We start from the raw sequence: 17,271 nt of genomic DNA, 5'->3' as shown, positions 1-17,271 counted from the left end.
TAACGATACATTTTTGAATAATGATGTATTTAATACATCAAGGTGAAGTGTGGACAAACACGGCGATGAAAGATTTGGTGGTTTAACTTTTTTTTTTGGAAAACCTATTAATTCTATTAATAAAATATTTAGTGCTACAGATAGATATTTATGTCATCTACCTAAAAAAAAATGTTACAACATTATAACAATGCTTTTTAGTACCGATTTCATCGATGCCACGCAATTTTTGGGTCCGGGAAATTCACCCTTAACATTGAGAAGCAGGTAACGCGCGTAAAACACGCCCGGATTATACCTCTACCAAATTATCCGGGCTATTTATTCATATACACACACAATTTATCTGCCCGATAAACGCTACACAGTGATTGTGAAATAACCGCTTACCTATGTACTATTCTTAATTTAATGCCATGCAATATAATGACATATAAATTTGCCAGTTGCCAATGTGCAAATAAAAGGCAAAGTAGGTACTAAATCAGATATATTTTACTCGAAAAAAAAACATTCAAAACTATTCTAAATAATTACAAATTACAGTAAAATTATTATAAATAACGTAAAACAAATGTAAATAACGATAGGTTCAAAATTATGCTAAATAATTAAAAATTACAGTAAAATTATTATAAACATCGTAAAACAAATGTAAAATAATGATAGGTAACCTGTAAAAACATTTTATTCGTGAGTTCTCGCCATTGAACTTGATACATGTAAGCGCCGATCCGACTGAACAAATGAAGGTTTGTGTTTTTGAACATAAATTGACGATTTGTGTACATTTGCTGGTGCCTGTATTGTAACTGAACACAACTCTTCTTGTTCAACTGGTCGTAGAGTCGGTTCTGCATGGTGACATATAGGATATGACGTAAAAGGATTGTTCATTGATCTCAAAACCAATCCTACGCGTGTCAACATTTTGCAGCGAGCTTCAAATACGACAAGTGCTTTATGATAGAGTGCCTTCTTTTCTTTGTCCATCAGGGGGTTGTTGACCTTAAACCACAGTGCTATAAAAATGATTGCAGACAAGGGAAAAGAAAGACCTGGATATTTCGGTCTTAATACATTGACAGAACAACATGCATCAGTTAAAACATTCCCTATCGTTTGCTCTAAATATCCAAGGTGAGGCAAATTTTTTAAACTCAGTTTCTTAAAGTTTTTTGATTCTCTAAAAACTTGAATATCGTAATATAAATGAGGTTTCGCTAAAAACTTAGTAAGGCACTCTTTGCTACAAAATAAATATGCTTTTTGACGGTAACGGCAAGCGTAGTCAAGACTACCGGCTACCACTTTTTGTGCTGGTAAGGTCTCGGCGTACGTGACAATGCATGTTCCTTTTTCGTATAAAAACTGCTTTTTAATCGATTTTACCACTGCAGGAATTTCAGGGATTTCTATATCCTGAGGCGCCAAGTAAAAATGTGGGAACATCATAACCGACTCTAAATGTTCTTCACAGACCCAGTAAAAAGTATTTTTGTACTGAACTATTCCTTTCTTGTCCGGAGGGAAATCACTGTGTCTGTAAACTTTTTTACTAAAACATACTGGACATAGGTTTTTGTATGAGGATTGCCTTTCAGAAAAACTTTCATTAGAAACCCACATGGCACGCACGATCCCTTTATCAACATGGACTAAATAAAAATGAATTTTTTCAGCAATTTCAAATATGCAGTCGTCAACATCCTTAAAAACTTTCCATTTCGATTGGTTGGCGTTTATCACAGTAAGGTTTTGATAATCATCAGTTATCCATTCTCTAATCTTAAAAGTCCGTATCCTCCAATTCTCATACCTTTTCTCAATAAGCGGTTTTGGAAACGGTGGTAAATATTTCAAATTGTCATAATTCACTTCGTTAAGGCAATTTTCGACAGCTTTGATTTTATTGACATTCAGATCAAATATAATATTCGGATACAGTCCTAGTTTCACCAATGCTTTAGCACGATATGGTGTTTCGGGCATGCCGTCCAAAATAAACCCGTAAGTAACTGTGCGATGATCAATAGCTGCTGTTTGTATAGCATCTATGATAACGTCATCATCAAGTAATTCTCCGTCTGCTAACTGCGACCTCAACTTAGTAGCCTGTTCAGTCCACGGCATTCTTTCTAAAACTCTCCGTATCGCTAATCCTTTTGATATGTTTATAAGACAATTGTCTTTAGCTATTTTAGCAACTAGCGTACTGACTCCTGATTTAGGTCCTCCTATAAAACTTATTCTCAATGGATATTCACAGTAGGCTTCAATCGCTTTACTGGTGACAAATTTGAGAGGATTTCTTCTGAACGTTTTAACATATTCTGCCTTGCAAATAAAATAAATGTAAGCCCTATGAAGTACAGGATAAAGAGTACCCTTACGCCTGGCAATTTTGTAAGAGTTTTGAACGGATTTTGGATATAAATAAATGTGAACAGGGCAAATACGATTAAATTTACTAACAAAACAAAAACCATTTTGAAGCAACCAGTTAGCAGTTTCAATACTTACTACAAATGTTTGTTCTAAAAGTGATCTATTTCTATGTTTTAAAAACATAAGGGTTGATAGACACTCCCTAAATACTTTATACTCTGGTTTTGTACCATCAATCGTAGTCATTTTGATTTTCTGTTCCCGTATCAATTCTTTCATAGCTTGTATATTTTCATCGTCAGTTTCAAATAAGACCTGGATTCTGGATTCGATTCTCTCACGAGCTTCGTTATTTGATTCCCACTCATTTGTATCTATTGGCTCTGGATATTCTTGAATCAGCTCATTGTAAGAGTTAAACAGAAGTGGATCTACATTCGACGACCCTGATGGATGAGCGTCCATTATAGCACTTTCAACGGACAGGCGTTTGTCCTTATCACCCGGAGGAAAAAACATGTTATCAAAAATTTCTTCAAATATAAGTTTAATTACAACTTTTTGAGTTATTCTGTCATTCCATTCTTCGCGTTCTTTGTTTAATTTTGCTTTAGCTTTTTCTTTTGCCTCTAATTGTTGGTTTTTCCATTGTGTAAACATACCAGGAGCCATTCGTTTAATAGCAACGTCGGAATTAGATGCCAGATCTATAATGATATCAGGAATACAAGTCGCTGATAGCATATCTTCGAAGTCGCTAGGCATTCTTGGATAACCATCTAAAATAAAACCAGTGGGTACAAAAGGATTAAACCAAATTTTTTTAATCATTTTCTGCGCGAGAAATGATGTAAGAGGCGTTCCACGATCAAAATAAAACTGAATCATTCGTCTCATTTCAGTTTCATTAGTTAATATGTCACCCATTTCATTTTCATCTTCTGCACCCATTTGAAATTCTACGACACCATCATCATCCAAAGGTTCGTCTATAAACATATTTTCATATTTCCGTCCCACGTTTTTGAAATGTCTAGGCTTCATATAAAAATTAATGATGTCTGCAAAATTAATGTACAATAGACCTAGCTCTTTAGCTATTTTCTTTCCTAAAACTGTTGCTCCACACCCAATCGAACCAGTAAGACAAACTTTTATTTTTGGGAATACTTTGAGGGGTTTATTGTAAAACATGTATCTAGATTTGTCTCGTCGAAATTTTTCTAAAAACTCTTCATTAGCAAAGTTATGAACTTTATTATCATATAATAAAGAAAACGAGGGGTTACCCTTCCATAGAGTATCACGTATAAAAAAAGTAACGGGGCTGTAAGTATAAGTTTCGCAATAAAATTTCGGGTCATTGTAGGTCAGCAGATCTTTAGTAGCACTATCTATATCATCATCATCGTCATTTTTTTCATCTTCATCTATCGAGGCCGGCGGCATAAAAGTATAGCTGTTACGTAACTTTAATAACACTTCTTCAATAATTTCTACATCTGTTTTATTTTCAAGTTCTACTTCGATATAAGATTTAGATTTTTCTTCTAACATTAATTTTAGACTGTCCCAATCTTCCCGAAATTTGTCTATAGATTCACTAAAAGATGTCATATTAGATTCAGGAATTTCTTGATTTTCGGACACAACGATAGCATTAAAAGCTCTATTAAAACTATAATCAATAAGATTTTCTATAATATCTTTGACACTTATTGGTTTTGTCTTCTCACTTACTAATTTAGTCTCAATTAGAGGGTCATTAGCAGCCAAAATTTTGTCAGCGTAGTATTTAGTACACTTTTCAAGATTAGTGTAATATAACATTAGCTCCTGATCAACTTCTTTATTTTCTATTAAAGCAATTGTGTGATCAGGCGTTAATTTTGGATTATTTAAATGGCTCCAATATTCCGGATCGGAAGGTAATCCATCTATAATGTATTTTCCATATAATTCTTCACCATTCGTTTCTTGCTCATGGTTTTCATCTATAGTATAAATATGTTTTACTATTTCGGACATTATTTCATCACTAGTAGGCTCTATTTCCTTTCCTAATTCGTTCGTTAAGATATAATTTGATATAGCTATAGTTACGTCCTCATCACCTAGAATAGGTATGGCAGGCTTTTTTGTTACTGTGGTTAACTCAGCTGGAGCATATTCTAAAAACGACTTATCAGAAATGGCTATTTCACACTCTTCTATGTTATCGAGCATTGGAAGAAAAAAAAGTTTCTGTCTGAGAGCATTTATTTTCAATTGGTCTTGAGGGTCCAAAATTGGATGCTCTTCCTCACTGGTATATTCAATTTCTTTCTCCTCTTCTAGTACTAGAACTTGTTTTTCTTCCTCCTCTGGTAGCTGATTTTCTTCTTTCACATCGTCTAGCAATTCCTGATCTCCTTGTTCTAGTAACTCTTTTTTCTCTGCTACCTTCTTCGTTCTTCGTTTTTTAACTGGCCTTTTTTCTTTTTCCTTTTGTTTCAAACTGTTTACAAATTCACAATATTCGTTCAATAATTTGAGAACATTTTTAGACCAAGCGTTTAATTTTGTTTCTCGGTCAGACTCACTCCTCTGCCAATCTCGATGCCGGGCATCTTCTATAGTTGCTATTATTTCTGACAAAATAGATCTAGCGAAAATCTCATACTTTTTTTCTTTTTCTTTTTCCAATAAGTTTTCGAAATTAGTTATCGGGCAATCAAAAATCCACGATAAACATTCCGCTATCATAGATTTACCAGAAGATTTTGTTCCAACAATTATGACTCTGCAAGTAGGTTCTAAGTACTTTAATTTCAAGTAAGGACGTGGGTTTTTGTAAAATGAAATAAAATTATCAAGCGAAGACATTACATACACGTGTTTAAATAACGCCATTGCATACTTCGGATTCCCTACTACGGAGCGCCTTAGTTTAAGTTCAACTGGGCATCGATTATACCAATGTGATGGGGTACGTTTAAAATTGAGAACACCACTATTAATAGTATTAAAGCTCGAAACTGATTTCCAAAACTCTTCAATATCTTCCGCAGATTCTTGTAAATACAGCGGTTCTGGGACAAGTACTGGCTGAATGTGCAATAATGTAAGCCTTTCCATTACATTGTGCAGCATTTTTTTCAAATTTGTTCGTCCGTCTATTTCAATAAATCTTCTTGGGTTAAAGTCTTTTATTTTCTTATCCATGAATGGAAAAACCATATTTTGATAGTTGCAGATTTGATTCAAACATCTTTCTTTAAAGTGCCCGGGCACTAGGCAGTTGTATTTGGGGTTAAAAATAGTAGGAGGAGGATCAGGGAAGTCGAAGTCACTAATTACAAATTTAGGAGGTCTTCTTATATCTGATACATAGGTAAATTCAAATGGTTTCATCTCGCTTTGACCTGTTTTGTAGTTCAAATATTTATGTTTCTTTATTGTCACTATGTCTAAATCTGGGCAACTGGCATGAATGATTACGTCAGGTGCCAAACTCAATTTGAATATTTCCTCAATCTGAGTTAAGAGTGTCGCTTGCGTGGTTTTATAATAGCCTTTTTTATGTTCAATAACATTGGAACAGAAATCAAGTATAAATTTAGGTAGTGCAGCAGGTGCTGCTTCCTCTTCTTCAACAGCTTCTTCTTCTGCGTGATGTTCTTCTTCCACATCTTCTTTTTCATCTTCACCAGATAATTGGCTACTTTCAGAAGCATTAGGCGAAGAAACGGATTTCGTAGGCTTCTTTTTCTTTATATTACAAATAATGTCAAACAACAGATCTTCTACTATTAAAAAACCTTCTTCGCTAAATAATGCTTTGATAAAACAAAGTTTATCTTTACTGGATGGTACTAAAGGAATTCCCGATATTACATACCCTCTATGTTGAACACTAGGCGACTGTACTTTAGTCTTTAAAATTTTCAGCATAACGTCAAAATTACAAGGAATATTACGTTTCAAATTGAAATCCAAGGTCCTCCCGGTTTGGCTCCGCTGTTCCAACTCATCAGAAATAATATGTTTTGGACATAAATGGATACAATTTAAGCGTTTAGATAATGCTTCTCCAATTTTAAATGCACCAGCACCTGATTTACCAAAGATAACGTAACACGTTGGCTTAGTGTCCAAGAATATCTCTTGTGCATCATGATCTGTCCAGACATTTATGAATTTGGACTTCTTAGGAATAGGAATTGCTGTGTTATCTAGACCGATAACTGCTGCCGCCAACAATGGTGAAGTGCGTTCAACTTCTTCTTGCTTTTCAAATATTCGTTCAGTTGCTCCGCAAAACACGGTACCTTTGCTAACTGGAACATCTTTAAAATCATATTTATCGCGTACGACCACATTACTTTTATAATTCTCGAATTCGATCATATCATGTAGTTTGTATATTATATATAAATTAATGTAAATGTTTTGACAATAAATCACAACTTCACATGAAGTACCTACTTACAACATACTTCAATGGACAAAATGACCATTCTGTCAGTGCGACACGCTAAAGCCTATGTGGCCAATAATACACGAAATAGTTTTCAATAAAGAGGTGCCTACCTGCACTTTATTAGTTTACATTTAATTTAATGTCTTCTTTAACAGCTATAGAACGAGAGAGAGAACCATATAGAACATTTATTATATTTTTATAAACATAAGTAACAACCCAAAAAAGTAAGAGCTAGTGTCTATTTTTGTAAAACGAAACATTGAAAATAAAAATATCAATTCGAAAAATTTATGTATTGGTACATACTAGCCGTCGGCTTCCAGTCTAACTGGTTTCAGCTAAGCACCTGTTTTACAAGGAGCGACTGACTACCTGAACTCCTCAACCCAGTTACCTGGAAAACCCAGTACCTAACCCGTAGTTAGACTGGTTGTCAGACTTTTCTAGCTTCTGACTATACGCCCAGCATACTCACTGAACGAAGCCTATAACTCCGAAGTTATTCGAGCACTGTTTTTTCTTTTTGGGCACCGTTTGGCACTATTTGGGAACTATTTTTTGAAGTATGAATTATGTTTGAAGCGTATACAGATTCTCCGGACGGAGGTGAATATGCTGGGCGAAACCTTCGTCCAGCATACTCATCGAACTATGGCTATAACTTCGCAAGTACAAGAGCACTATTTTTTTCCTTTGGGCACTATTTAGCACTATTTCAGAACAGTTTTTTGACATTCATGAAATATCAGGATTCCATGGTGAGTATGCTGGACGAAGGGACACTCTGACTACCCGTAACGACTGTCAAAGATGTATATAACAGCCGGGACACACAATTTAACGTCCCTTCAACGATCAACGGACGAACAGTGTCAAACGTAGCTTAACCTGTGGCGGATCCACTTATAATATGCAGTTACATCTTAGCTACGTGCAAATAGGTTTACATGTTTGTTTTAGTAATACATTTAATTACTATTTTGGCGAAAAGATTCTGTCATTTTTCACTATGACTACGACGACTACTTAAGTTTTGTTCTGTGAAAAATATATCAGATCTCAGGTAGATCCAAACTTTTTTGGCCGCCGCCGCCGGCTCTTACTGGGTAAGTCGTGGGGGTTGGTAATAAGAATTAAAAAATGATGTAGGCAAACCAGTCCAAAATTTATTTCAAGAATGTGACAATATTGAAGCTCTTCATTTGTTGACGAGTCCAGTCGTGATCATGCTAACATGTGAAGATCTAAGTTTATCATGTGTTATAGGGACTTACATTAGCGCGTCACCGTTTTCGTTTCCAATTTCAACAATATATCATAACACTCTAAATAAGATGTTTTTTTGTTGATTCAGAGCAGGAAGAAAACCTGTGAGGCACCTGAGCATCAGCCTATCATATGAGCATCATCATACTTTGCAATTTTATAAGTTGGCTTTAAGCGTAATCTGGTAGAATAAGAAATGTTCTCACTCGATTCACTTTCCAAGCCCTTGTAAAATAAGTTCGAAGAGAATTGTGTTACTAACAAACTGCTAAAAATAATATTTCGCAAGCTTATTTACAGTTATGGGAAAAGGCTGTTACTCAAGCTGTCTTATTTTAAATTACGTATCAAAGATAGGATAGAAAAAAGCTAGCTCCTGAGGTAAGGTATTTATTACATGTCAACGGTAAACGGTTTGTTAAGCAAATAAGAACAGAAACCTGACAATAAAGTGACGCGCTTTGAAGAAAAAAATATTGAACATTCATTAAAACTTACTTAATTCTTATCAATTACAATGTTATGTCTAAAATAAACTGAATTGTACAAACATTAACAAGCTTTTTTATTTAAGACCAATTTGTTTATAAATATTATATTATTATGTAAAAAATTATACGTTATATTTAAGCGACGTGTAATAGTGTGTACAGGGCGAGGTTGAGGTACAACATATGTACCAACAGCAGCAGAACCTTGTCACGTCATTTCTTCTTTGCGTCTTTTAGACCAGCGCCAGCGTTGAACTTGAAGAAAATGATGTCACCGTCTTCAACGACATAGTTACGGCCTGTGACAGAATAATTTTTCAGTCAAGAAATAGTAGATATGCGAGTTCACTTTTTTTTTTGAGAATGTTATTAATGTATAAACTCTATACACCAATCGAAATACAATGTACACTGAATAAAAGAAAGCGTCAAAATTGTTCTATTCGTGTGTGACGGGAATGGAATGTATTATGGCGAAACTTTAAACTACCGAGTTTGAACAATAATTAAATATAAAAAAGGCGAGCATTGTCAGACTTAAAATCCACGAAATTTTTACTTGCCTTGTCACACTACGTATAGTATATTTATAGGGATATTTCTCTAACTTCTATTCTTTTATACACTTTTACACTTTTAACACATTCTGGGACTGTTTAGTTAGCTAAACTACGCCTTTAAATAATAAAATACTTTTAGATCTGTACTTTTCAACTTTTGTTAAGTACTTTTAGCGGATTTTTTATAATAGTTGTACAGTTTTAATACCTTGTTGCCTATATTTGCCCGCAGCTTTGCAAGCAGCTTCAGTGCCTTCCTCTTTGAAATCCTTGAAATGCATCACCTCAGCCATAATGAAGCCCTTCTCAAAATCTGTGTGAATCCTACCAGCGGCTTGAGGTGCCTTTGTGCCTTTCTGTAACAATAATACGTAATATTATCGACCAGCCACAACCCGCCACAAAATAGAGATATATGTATGTTTTCAAAAGCATCTACTTTGAATCCTTTGATAACGGTTGTACCAAAAAAAAACTGTCTGAATTTTTTTGTTGCTTACCTGAATGGTCCACGCCTTCACTTCGTCAGGTCCCGCAGTAAAGAAGTATTCTAACTGCAGCGCTTTGTAACCCTGAACGATGATTTTGTCCAAGGCGCTGTATGGAATAAATTTTGTATTATTTTCAGTTGAAACAGGGGCGGGCTTGGAACGGAGTCTATTTTAATCAGTTGGCCATTTCACGACGCCAACGACGCCGGTTGATATGGGCAGCGGTAGCGTTATTGAGCGATCGATTGATTTTACAATCGAACGTTTCATGTTTTTTTTTAATAAAATCATTGAAAAATGAAAAGTTATAAAAATTGTGAATCTTGAAAGGCTGAAAGGTTTTTGTTAGGCGGTAGGACTGAATAATATATAAAGATTCAATGTTATCATCAATTTGAATATTTACCTAGTGATATTATGTTCTTTTAAGAAGGCCTGTCGTTCAGGAGGTTCCATCTCAATGAGTTTAGTCTCTAACGCGCCAGAGAACGGAATAAGAGGTGCTCCGGGATCGTTTTTGTCAATCCACTCTTTCAATTTCGGCAACCTAAAAGTAAAGAAGACATTAACCCAAAAAAATTACTGATAAATTTGAAAAGCAGGATTTTTTAATCTCTTTTATTCGATGCGAGGTCGGCCAGTTATTAATAATGGAGAAAACGTACCATTTGTTCTTCTTCCGAATATAGTCTTTCTCAGACAAGTTGACGAGATACAACGCGGGCTTGGAAGTTAAGAACAGGTATTTGTTCAGTACTTCAATCTGAAATATGTGAAATTTTTGTATCATGAATATTTACAAGTAAGGAGTAATGTTGATCGTGGACTGAGTTGACAGATAGTGACAGATATGTAACAAAAACAAATATTGTCAGCCAATGGGTAACAAAAATGTGGATGTGGACGAAAAGGCAGACCCAGGAAACGTTGGCACGACAATCTGGACAGTTTTGAGACGAAGGCCAGATAGGGAAGTACTTAGAAGAAGTACGGAGGGACCGGTACCCAACAGTGGGGCGATATAGAGTAACAACAGCTGAGCATGAATTAAACTGAGATAAATATACTTACATCAGCCGCACTCCAATCAGCAAACCGAATGTGCTTCTTCTCATCTACTAATACCGTCTTGATTCTGGTGAGAGCATCCTAAAAAAAGTAAATATAAAAAACTTTAAATTCACAAAAAAAACATTGAAAATTAGTTTAAACGTATCGTTTGGAAGCACTTATGTTGTGACGTCACTTAAGTCACAAAATTAAATTATTATGAATTATAAAATGTAAATTATTATTAAAAACACGTTTCAATTGAAATAAATGTAGTTCAAGATCATGATCGATGTTTCTTTATAAGTGAATGTTTAAGTGCTCATTTATCTTTTATAAGACATCATTCTTCCACAACAACAACCTACATATTCAGGCTTGAGTTTTTTGTCATTGCCGCGATTGACAACTCGATCAAGTTTCTCAAAGTTTTGCATGAGTAGTTCCTCATCTTTTAAGCGAAGCTCTTCACCGATTGTCTCTAAATCTCTAACTGGGTTCACGTCACCGTCGACATGGATAACATCTTCATCATCAAAAGCACCTGAAAATATGAAATGGAATCTTAGAATATTGCAAAAGGCAAGATAATTGGGGATGTTTATTGTACATGGTAATTTAATGACCTACAACAAGACGTCATTTCTGGTACCTTGGACTTTGAATAAAAAAGTGACCACTGTTTCATATTTAAATTTTAAGTCAGCCTCAAGCACAAAATGTGCCTCACCGTTATAATACACCTTCTATGATACCTCTGTTGAAAATTATTATATTTCGCTTTTTAGATTAGTATCTTTTGGCAACAGATATACATTAACTGTGACAATTTCTACTGCCTCTTTTCTATGGTTTTTGACATTCAGCCTAGTTGCAGATAAACAGTATTAGTAATTGGATAATGTTTTACCCTGTGTGTAAAGAACCCTATAAAAGTTTTAAGCTTTGTTAAGTATATCAAGGAAAACTTACGACACAGATTTAAAATCGCATCACAAGCTTTTATATGTGAGAGGAAAGCGTTGCCGAGACCCTGGCCCTCAGCAGCCCCACGGACAAGGCCGGCAATATCCACCACATTTAAAAATGCTGGCACTTTACTGAAACCAATATAACCAATATAATATCATATAATAATAATCAAAAATTCTCTGCTAGAGAGTTAGAATAATTTTTGTCTAGCAAAATTACCTTGCTGGTTTGTGAAATTCGCAGAGGTAGTCAAACCGCTCATCTGGGACTGGTACCCTACTTGCTGAAAAAAAATTAAATTGTTATAGAACCTAACAACTATTTAAAATTAAACTTATATAAACAGTGGGCAAAAAGTTTGTATCTGCCAATAAGTCCACCTTTGCATAATATTCATGTAGAAATAGACTATTAAATGCTTTTCAGCAGACTTTAGAGACAATTTAAGCAGGCTGTAAGCATGGCTGGTAGTAACCCAGGTTTTTTATATTGTGTCACAATATTGAACAATACCATTTATAAAATATCTTTCAATCAGAATAGTGTTACATTATAACACTCACAATTGTGGCTTTCTACTCATAAAATTATTCCCAAAAATGGTTAGGTACATCCCACTACAACCTCCGACCATTAACCCTCTTGGTATTTTGTGATGGGCCTTTGACCGGCTTCGGAAGGCTGAACTTTACCCGTTTTAATGTCCCATTATAGGAGGAGGGTTCCTCCTTGCGTTCTTCCTGATTTCTAGGTACCAGTAAGTATTGTGAAGCAAAAATAATATAAATAAATACTTATTTTCATTAGGGTCAATGGTGCAGAAAGGGAAGTTTTCAGCAGCTGCTTGGCTTTTAGTGAGCACATTGAAGAATGTCGATTTCCCAACATTGGGCACACCAACAATACCAACTTTGAGGTTTGTGCCAACTCTGCCAATTAATGGCTTTTTTTCTGGCTCTTCCACCTTCTTTGGAGGCATGTCTGGAATAAAAAAATATAAAAATGCTGAAGCAACTCAAAACTAAATTATCAATTTTCTTTAAATTATAATACTTTTTTTTCTCTTAAATTATTAGAGTGCTCTTGGTGCTTTAATTACTATTTTTGAGTGTGTGTCAGTATAGTCGTTATATTTATGATGCATCCAATATGTCGCAATAAAAAAAAGTATTTAATTTATTAGCAGAGGTCATTTGCATCAAATTTATAGGCCAACTATAAAATTTCATTTCATTTAATAAGGGTTGAAATAGTTGTGTAAAACACTAGTCACCAAAGAAATTATTATGAAATTTGTTAATTAGAACAAATCTCCGACACAATACTTTAGAAATTATATACCTAATAACTTTTTTATCTTTCTTCGGTTAAAATGTAAAAAACATTTTTATAGGAATAAAATCCACTGATCAGTAAATAAGTTTTTGCAATTTTTAAATAAACTTTTCTTAAGTTATAGTTTAGTCTTCTGTTGATTGGTTTCTAAGACAGAAATTTAAATGACATATCTTAATGAATCCTATCTTAGGATATTTTATTTATAAAACGTTTGAAAGTCAATGTTTTGGTCACAGGATAACCTCTTGCAAGATGGTGATATCGTTTTCTGATGTCACTGCAGTGTTTACGGAGTATCACAAGAAATTTTATACAATTAACGTAAATACCAGGTTTTATGTAAAATAACTTACTTTATCGATTGATACAGAAGAGAATAGAATAACGATAACGTGCTAGAAATCCAATCCGGCGATTTTGCCACAAAGTAGACACTGACAGATACAGATTAAAAATACTGTTAAGATTTTTCGTGTTCGTGTCATATTACAAATGTTTCGTTCAAAAAGATAAATTATACGTTTTCAAAGTAAAATCTAATTTACGCTATGATAAATTACAAACATGATTTGAGAAACTTTCTCGTGCTCTTTTTCATGCTTTGTGTGTGGTGTCCCCAACTTTCTACATAAGCTTTTTTCCTATTATGTCAGAGATTGTCCCAATGACCTGTAAAAAGTTATAATCCACTGCCAGATACAGAACTCACCATTTTGAAAGACTTTATTTTGAATAACTAGTTTTACTCGATTAAATCCCGAAATATTATAAACGCGAAAATTAGTATGCCTGGATGGATGATCGATTATTTCACCCAAAAACAGATTTTGTAGGATAGTTTAAAACCTGGATTAACACAGAATAGTTTTTGTCCCTTGGGATCATTTTCGATTTTGTCCTGTCCTAATTTATGTGAGAGTCTCTGAATTGAGCTGAAAATTAAATACAAGTATGAAGTTGGCTTTAAAATTATCTAAAGTATGTGGTATTGTGTAGTTCATTCAAATTAGGCCATCACCCATAGGTCGCCGGTTCTCTTCTGCTATCCTCCTGGATTAACACAGAATAGTTTTTGTCCCTTGGGATCATTTTCGATTTTGTCCTGTCCTAATTTATGTGAGAGTCTCTGAATTGAGCTGAAAATTAAATACAAGTATGAAGTTGGCTTTAAAATTATCTAAAGTATGTGGTATTGTGTAGTTCATTCAAATTAGGCCATCACCCATAGGTCGCCGGTTCTCTTCTGCTATCCTCTATTAACATAAATTCTCTTAAATTAAAATGCAACCAATATCTAAATAAATCTATGTAATTGAACTTAGGACTAAGGTTACAGATATGTAAGACAATCAATAGTAATAAAAAACAACTAATACATAATATGTAAACTTTATTAACAATAAATAAAATATAGGTTCGATAAAGTATTTATGTTGTAAGTGCTGCCCATGGAGGTGACATTGGGGCAGGGTTTTGTAAATATGACATTACCACGGCCGATATTGACAACATGAAGGAGCTCACAATCTGAAAATGGAATAGTTTTAAATAAATAACAATAAATAAACCCGACTAATGTTATAAAAATGATAGCAATTTCCATATTGAATCAAAATCAGAATATTGAAATGCTATTTGTTACTTTAAACTATAATATTTTAAAGTAACAAACAGCTTGTAGGAGAAGTTATACATTTAAATAAGGAGCACAAAATGTATACTCTAAGTCATTTTTACCTGTTTTGTGTCATCTGAAACTCTGGAATTAGCAAAACTAATACTTGAGCAGAATACAGCTGTCCAGGCACACCACTTAAGACGCATCATCAGGCCACACATTGAGAACACCATCCCTGAAAATAATCTTTATTGTACTTCTGTATGTTGGTCAAGGTTTTTCAGATAAAAAGGAGGTTTTCATTTACCTAAGATGTTCATGTAGTCTGTGGTGAGATCTTCGGCTGGTGCCGATGTAGGTGGCGGAGGTTTAAAACGCCGTTCGCGATCTGCACGACGTGGATCGGATGTAAGCTGCATCTGAAAATATGAAACAGAATTTACATGATTGTATGTGTACCTCTATAACCTTTGCATAATTCCTTCGCTAGTATATTAACGATAGTACGTCAGACGGAATTTTGCTTACTTAACACTAATTAAACATTAGTTTTAAAGTTAATATTGACCAATAGCTCACCTTTTGAGGTTTTAATACGGGCCCGCAAATAATTGAAACGTTGATCGTCTTATTTACATAAAACGATTCAGTTTCACAGTTTCCTGTGATCACTGAAAAAAGTTGTATAAATACTTAAAGCTATTGGATTAATTATAATTCAATTTAAATAATTACTGCTATCCTCTGGCCTATTTAGCTATTCGATATGCACGAAATTGTTCAGATACACAGTGACATTTCAATAATTTGACGTTGCCATATTGACAATTTGTGTCAAATGAAGTTGACATCAGGTGATTGCTACCAACTTCCAGGCACTGCACTGCTACCATAGTCTCATGAACTTTCTGAACGCAACTAGTTATTCCTTGTCCATTCCAAAAATGAGGCCATCTGAGAACATATTTCCAAACATGAAATATGTAAAAGAATAAGTAACGTAGTAATAATAATTTCAGGAGAGTAATTTAGGCTTTTATTATCACGTACGCTTCTATTTTTCTTAGTAGGTTTTTCTGGACTCTAGTGTTACAAGGGCTACTTTTAGCCCAAGTTCCGTACATTGTTGTTTATTGAACATTGCAAAATGTTAAAAAATAATGACTTTTTATTATAAATTTTGTGATGCGGATCCTTATTTTATACAAAGGTTTTATCACGCTTATTTATTATATTATAATTTCTTATTTGCATTGGTAATTTTATTGTACCTAAATAGCGGAATTAGGGCTATGGACTGTTCAACTTCTGTCGGACCCAATCGAAGTCGTTCAGCGTCTGCTCAATAGCTCATAATTAAGTACTGCGAATCGGTAAGCAGTGCAAGGGTTATGTATGATTTAATAAAGGCTGAAATCTTCTGCTCATTATCGACGTGACCCACACTGCGCATGCGGTAAAAGATATAGTAGTAAAACACCGAAAATATTTGGTAAATGTTTCGTAAATACCTACTTACTTTTAAAAACTCTAATAAACTTGGTAAATGTTTGCTCGCTAACATACCAATATTGGAAATAGACTTATAAGGTCAGGGCCTGATACCTAAGTACTCATTGTTTGGTAAGCAAGTCAAACTCACCGTTTGCTGATATTAAGTACTTACTATTAAGTATAGGCTTGACATCACCAGGGAGACGGATGCAAATTAAAATTGGCTTTTACAGGTCTATATGTAAGCTATACCTATAACGGATACTTCCCTACAAATCTATAAGTAGGTAGCACGAAACGAAGGTTTCGCCGTGTATTTTACATACCAAAACATACTTACCTCATGTATTTCCCGAGTAATGGTCAAAATATGCAAATAGGGTTAATTATTGTAACTGGTCGTTGAAAAAAGGGAAATATTCGGTGTGTCCGGTGCTGGTCGCCGATTGGCCAGGGTAGCGGCGCACGCCCACCGCCCGCGGCACGCACGCTGCACGCCTCGCCCGGCCATTTATATGTGAAATCTAAAATAATACAGCCTCCAACTTACATGGTATTAAGTTTTAATAGCTCTTTCAATTCAGCTTTTCAATTAGTCTACCGGGTTTTACTCGTGAGTTACAAAAAATTACCTTAATGTGTATGAAAAATAAGCAACTAGGTTGGCGCCAAATATAGAGTAGTTTCCTGACTTTTGTTTTCCTAATTCGTCGAACTACAAAACTTATATCGAAGCTATTTACTGATAATATTAGTTAGTGGTTAGGTGTCATCTTATGTAATGTACAGTCACTTAGCTCCATCTAGTATCCAGTAGCGGTAATAGTCCTTAAAATGTTCATTTATTGCATTTAAATTGCAGTAAAGGGGCGAATCAATACTTTATTCAGTTTGATACATCGAGGATTTGTTTAAAGTTGAGAATGTTTGCTAGGACGCAAAGTATGAAGCAGGTAGTTTTTAATGTTCATTTAAATAGGTTCGTTTTTCGCGCCTTTCGCGGCGGTCTAAAATTTTGCTTAAATGTGCAGGCTACTATGACTGCATGTCCAAACTGCGAAGCAAATATGAATACCCAGGTAAGTACTCACCAAAATTGACTCATGTTCCGTCATACGCTGGAACTAACGTAACCTCT

General features: G+C 34.6%; 3 protein-coding genes across 3 annotated transcripts; all 3 read right to left on the bottom strand.

The window, feature by feature from the left end:
• Positions 1 to 643: 643 nt before the first annotated feature.
• Positions 644 to 6,918, bottom strand: LOC113504456 (adenylate kinase 9-like). The gene has a single exon (XM_026886742.1). The coding sequence runs from the start codon at positions 6,775 to 6,777 to the stop codon at positions 688 to 690; it is 6,090 nt and encodes a 2,029-aa protein (XP_026742543.1). The 5' UTR covers positions 6,778 to 6,918; the 3' UTR covers positions 644 to 687.
• Positions 6,919 to 7,999: 1,081 nt separating this feature from the next.
• On the bottom strand, positions 8,000 to 13,480 carry LOC113504457 (obg-like ATPase 1). The gene is made up of 11 exons (XM_026886743.1): positions 13,375 to 13,480; positions 12,482 to 12,664; positions 11,903 to 11,963; positions 11,684 to 11,811; positions 11,080 to 11,255; positions 10,733 to 10,810; positions 10,327 to 10,424; positions 10,068 to 10,208; positions 9,671 to 9,767; positions 9,379 to 9,526; positions 8,000 to 8,909 (listed from the first exon to the last, which is right to left on the bottom strand). The coding sequence occupies exons 2-11, from the start codon at positions 12,660 to 12,662 to the stop codon at positions 8,824 to 8,826; spliced, it is 1,194 nt and encodes a 397-aa protein (XP_026742544.1). The 5' UTR covers positions 12,663 to 12,664; positions 13,375 to 13,480; the 3' UTR covers positions 8,000 to 8,823.
• A 914-nt stretch (positions 13,481 to 14,394) lies between these two features.
• LOC113504458 (protein Asterix) lies at positions 14,395 to 15,448 on the bottom strand. Its single transcript, XM_026886744.1, has 4 exons — positions 15,219 to 15,448; positions 14,947 to 15,058; positions 14,759 to 14,874; positions 14,395 to 14,548 (listed from the first exon to the last, which is right to left on the bottom strand). The coding sequence occupies exons 2-4, from the start codon at positions 15,056 to 15,058 to the stop codon at positions 14,450 to 14,452; spliced, it is 327 nt and encodes a 108-aa protein (XP_026742545.1). The 5' UTR covers positions 15,219 to 15,448; the 3' UTR covers positions 14,395 to 14,449.
• Between the last annotated feature and the right edge of the window lie 1,823 nt (positions 15,449 to 17,271).

The sequence above is a fragment of the Trichoplusia ni genome, chromosome 22 (genome assembly GCF_003590095.1).
Source record: "Trichoplusia ni isolate ovarian cell line Hi5 chromosome 22, tn1, whole genome shotgun sequence".
Classification (NCBI taxonomy): domain Eukaryota; kingdom Metazoa; phylum Arthropoda; class Insecta; order Lepidoptera; family Noctuidae; genus Trichoplusia; species Trichoplusia ni.
This window is presented reverse-complemented; position numbering and strand designations above follow the sequence as displayed.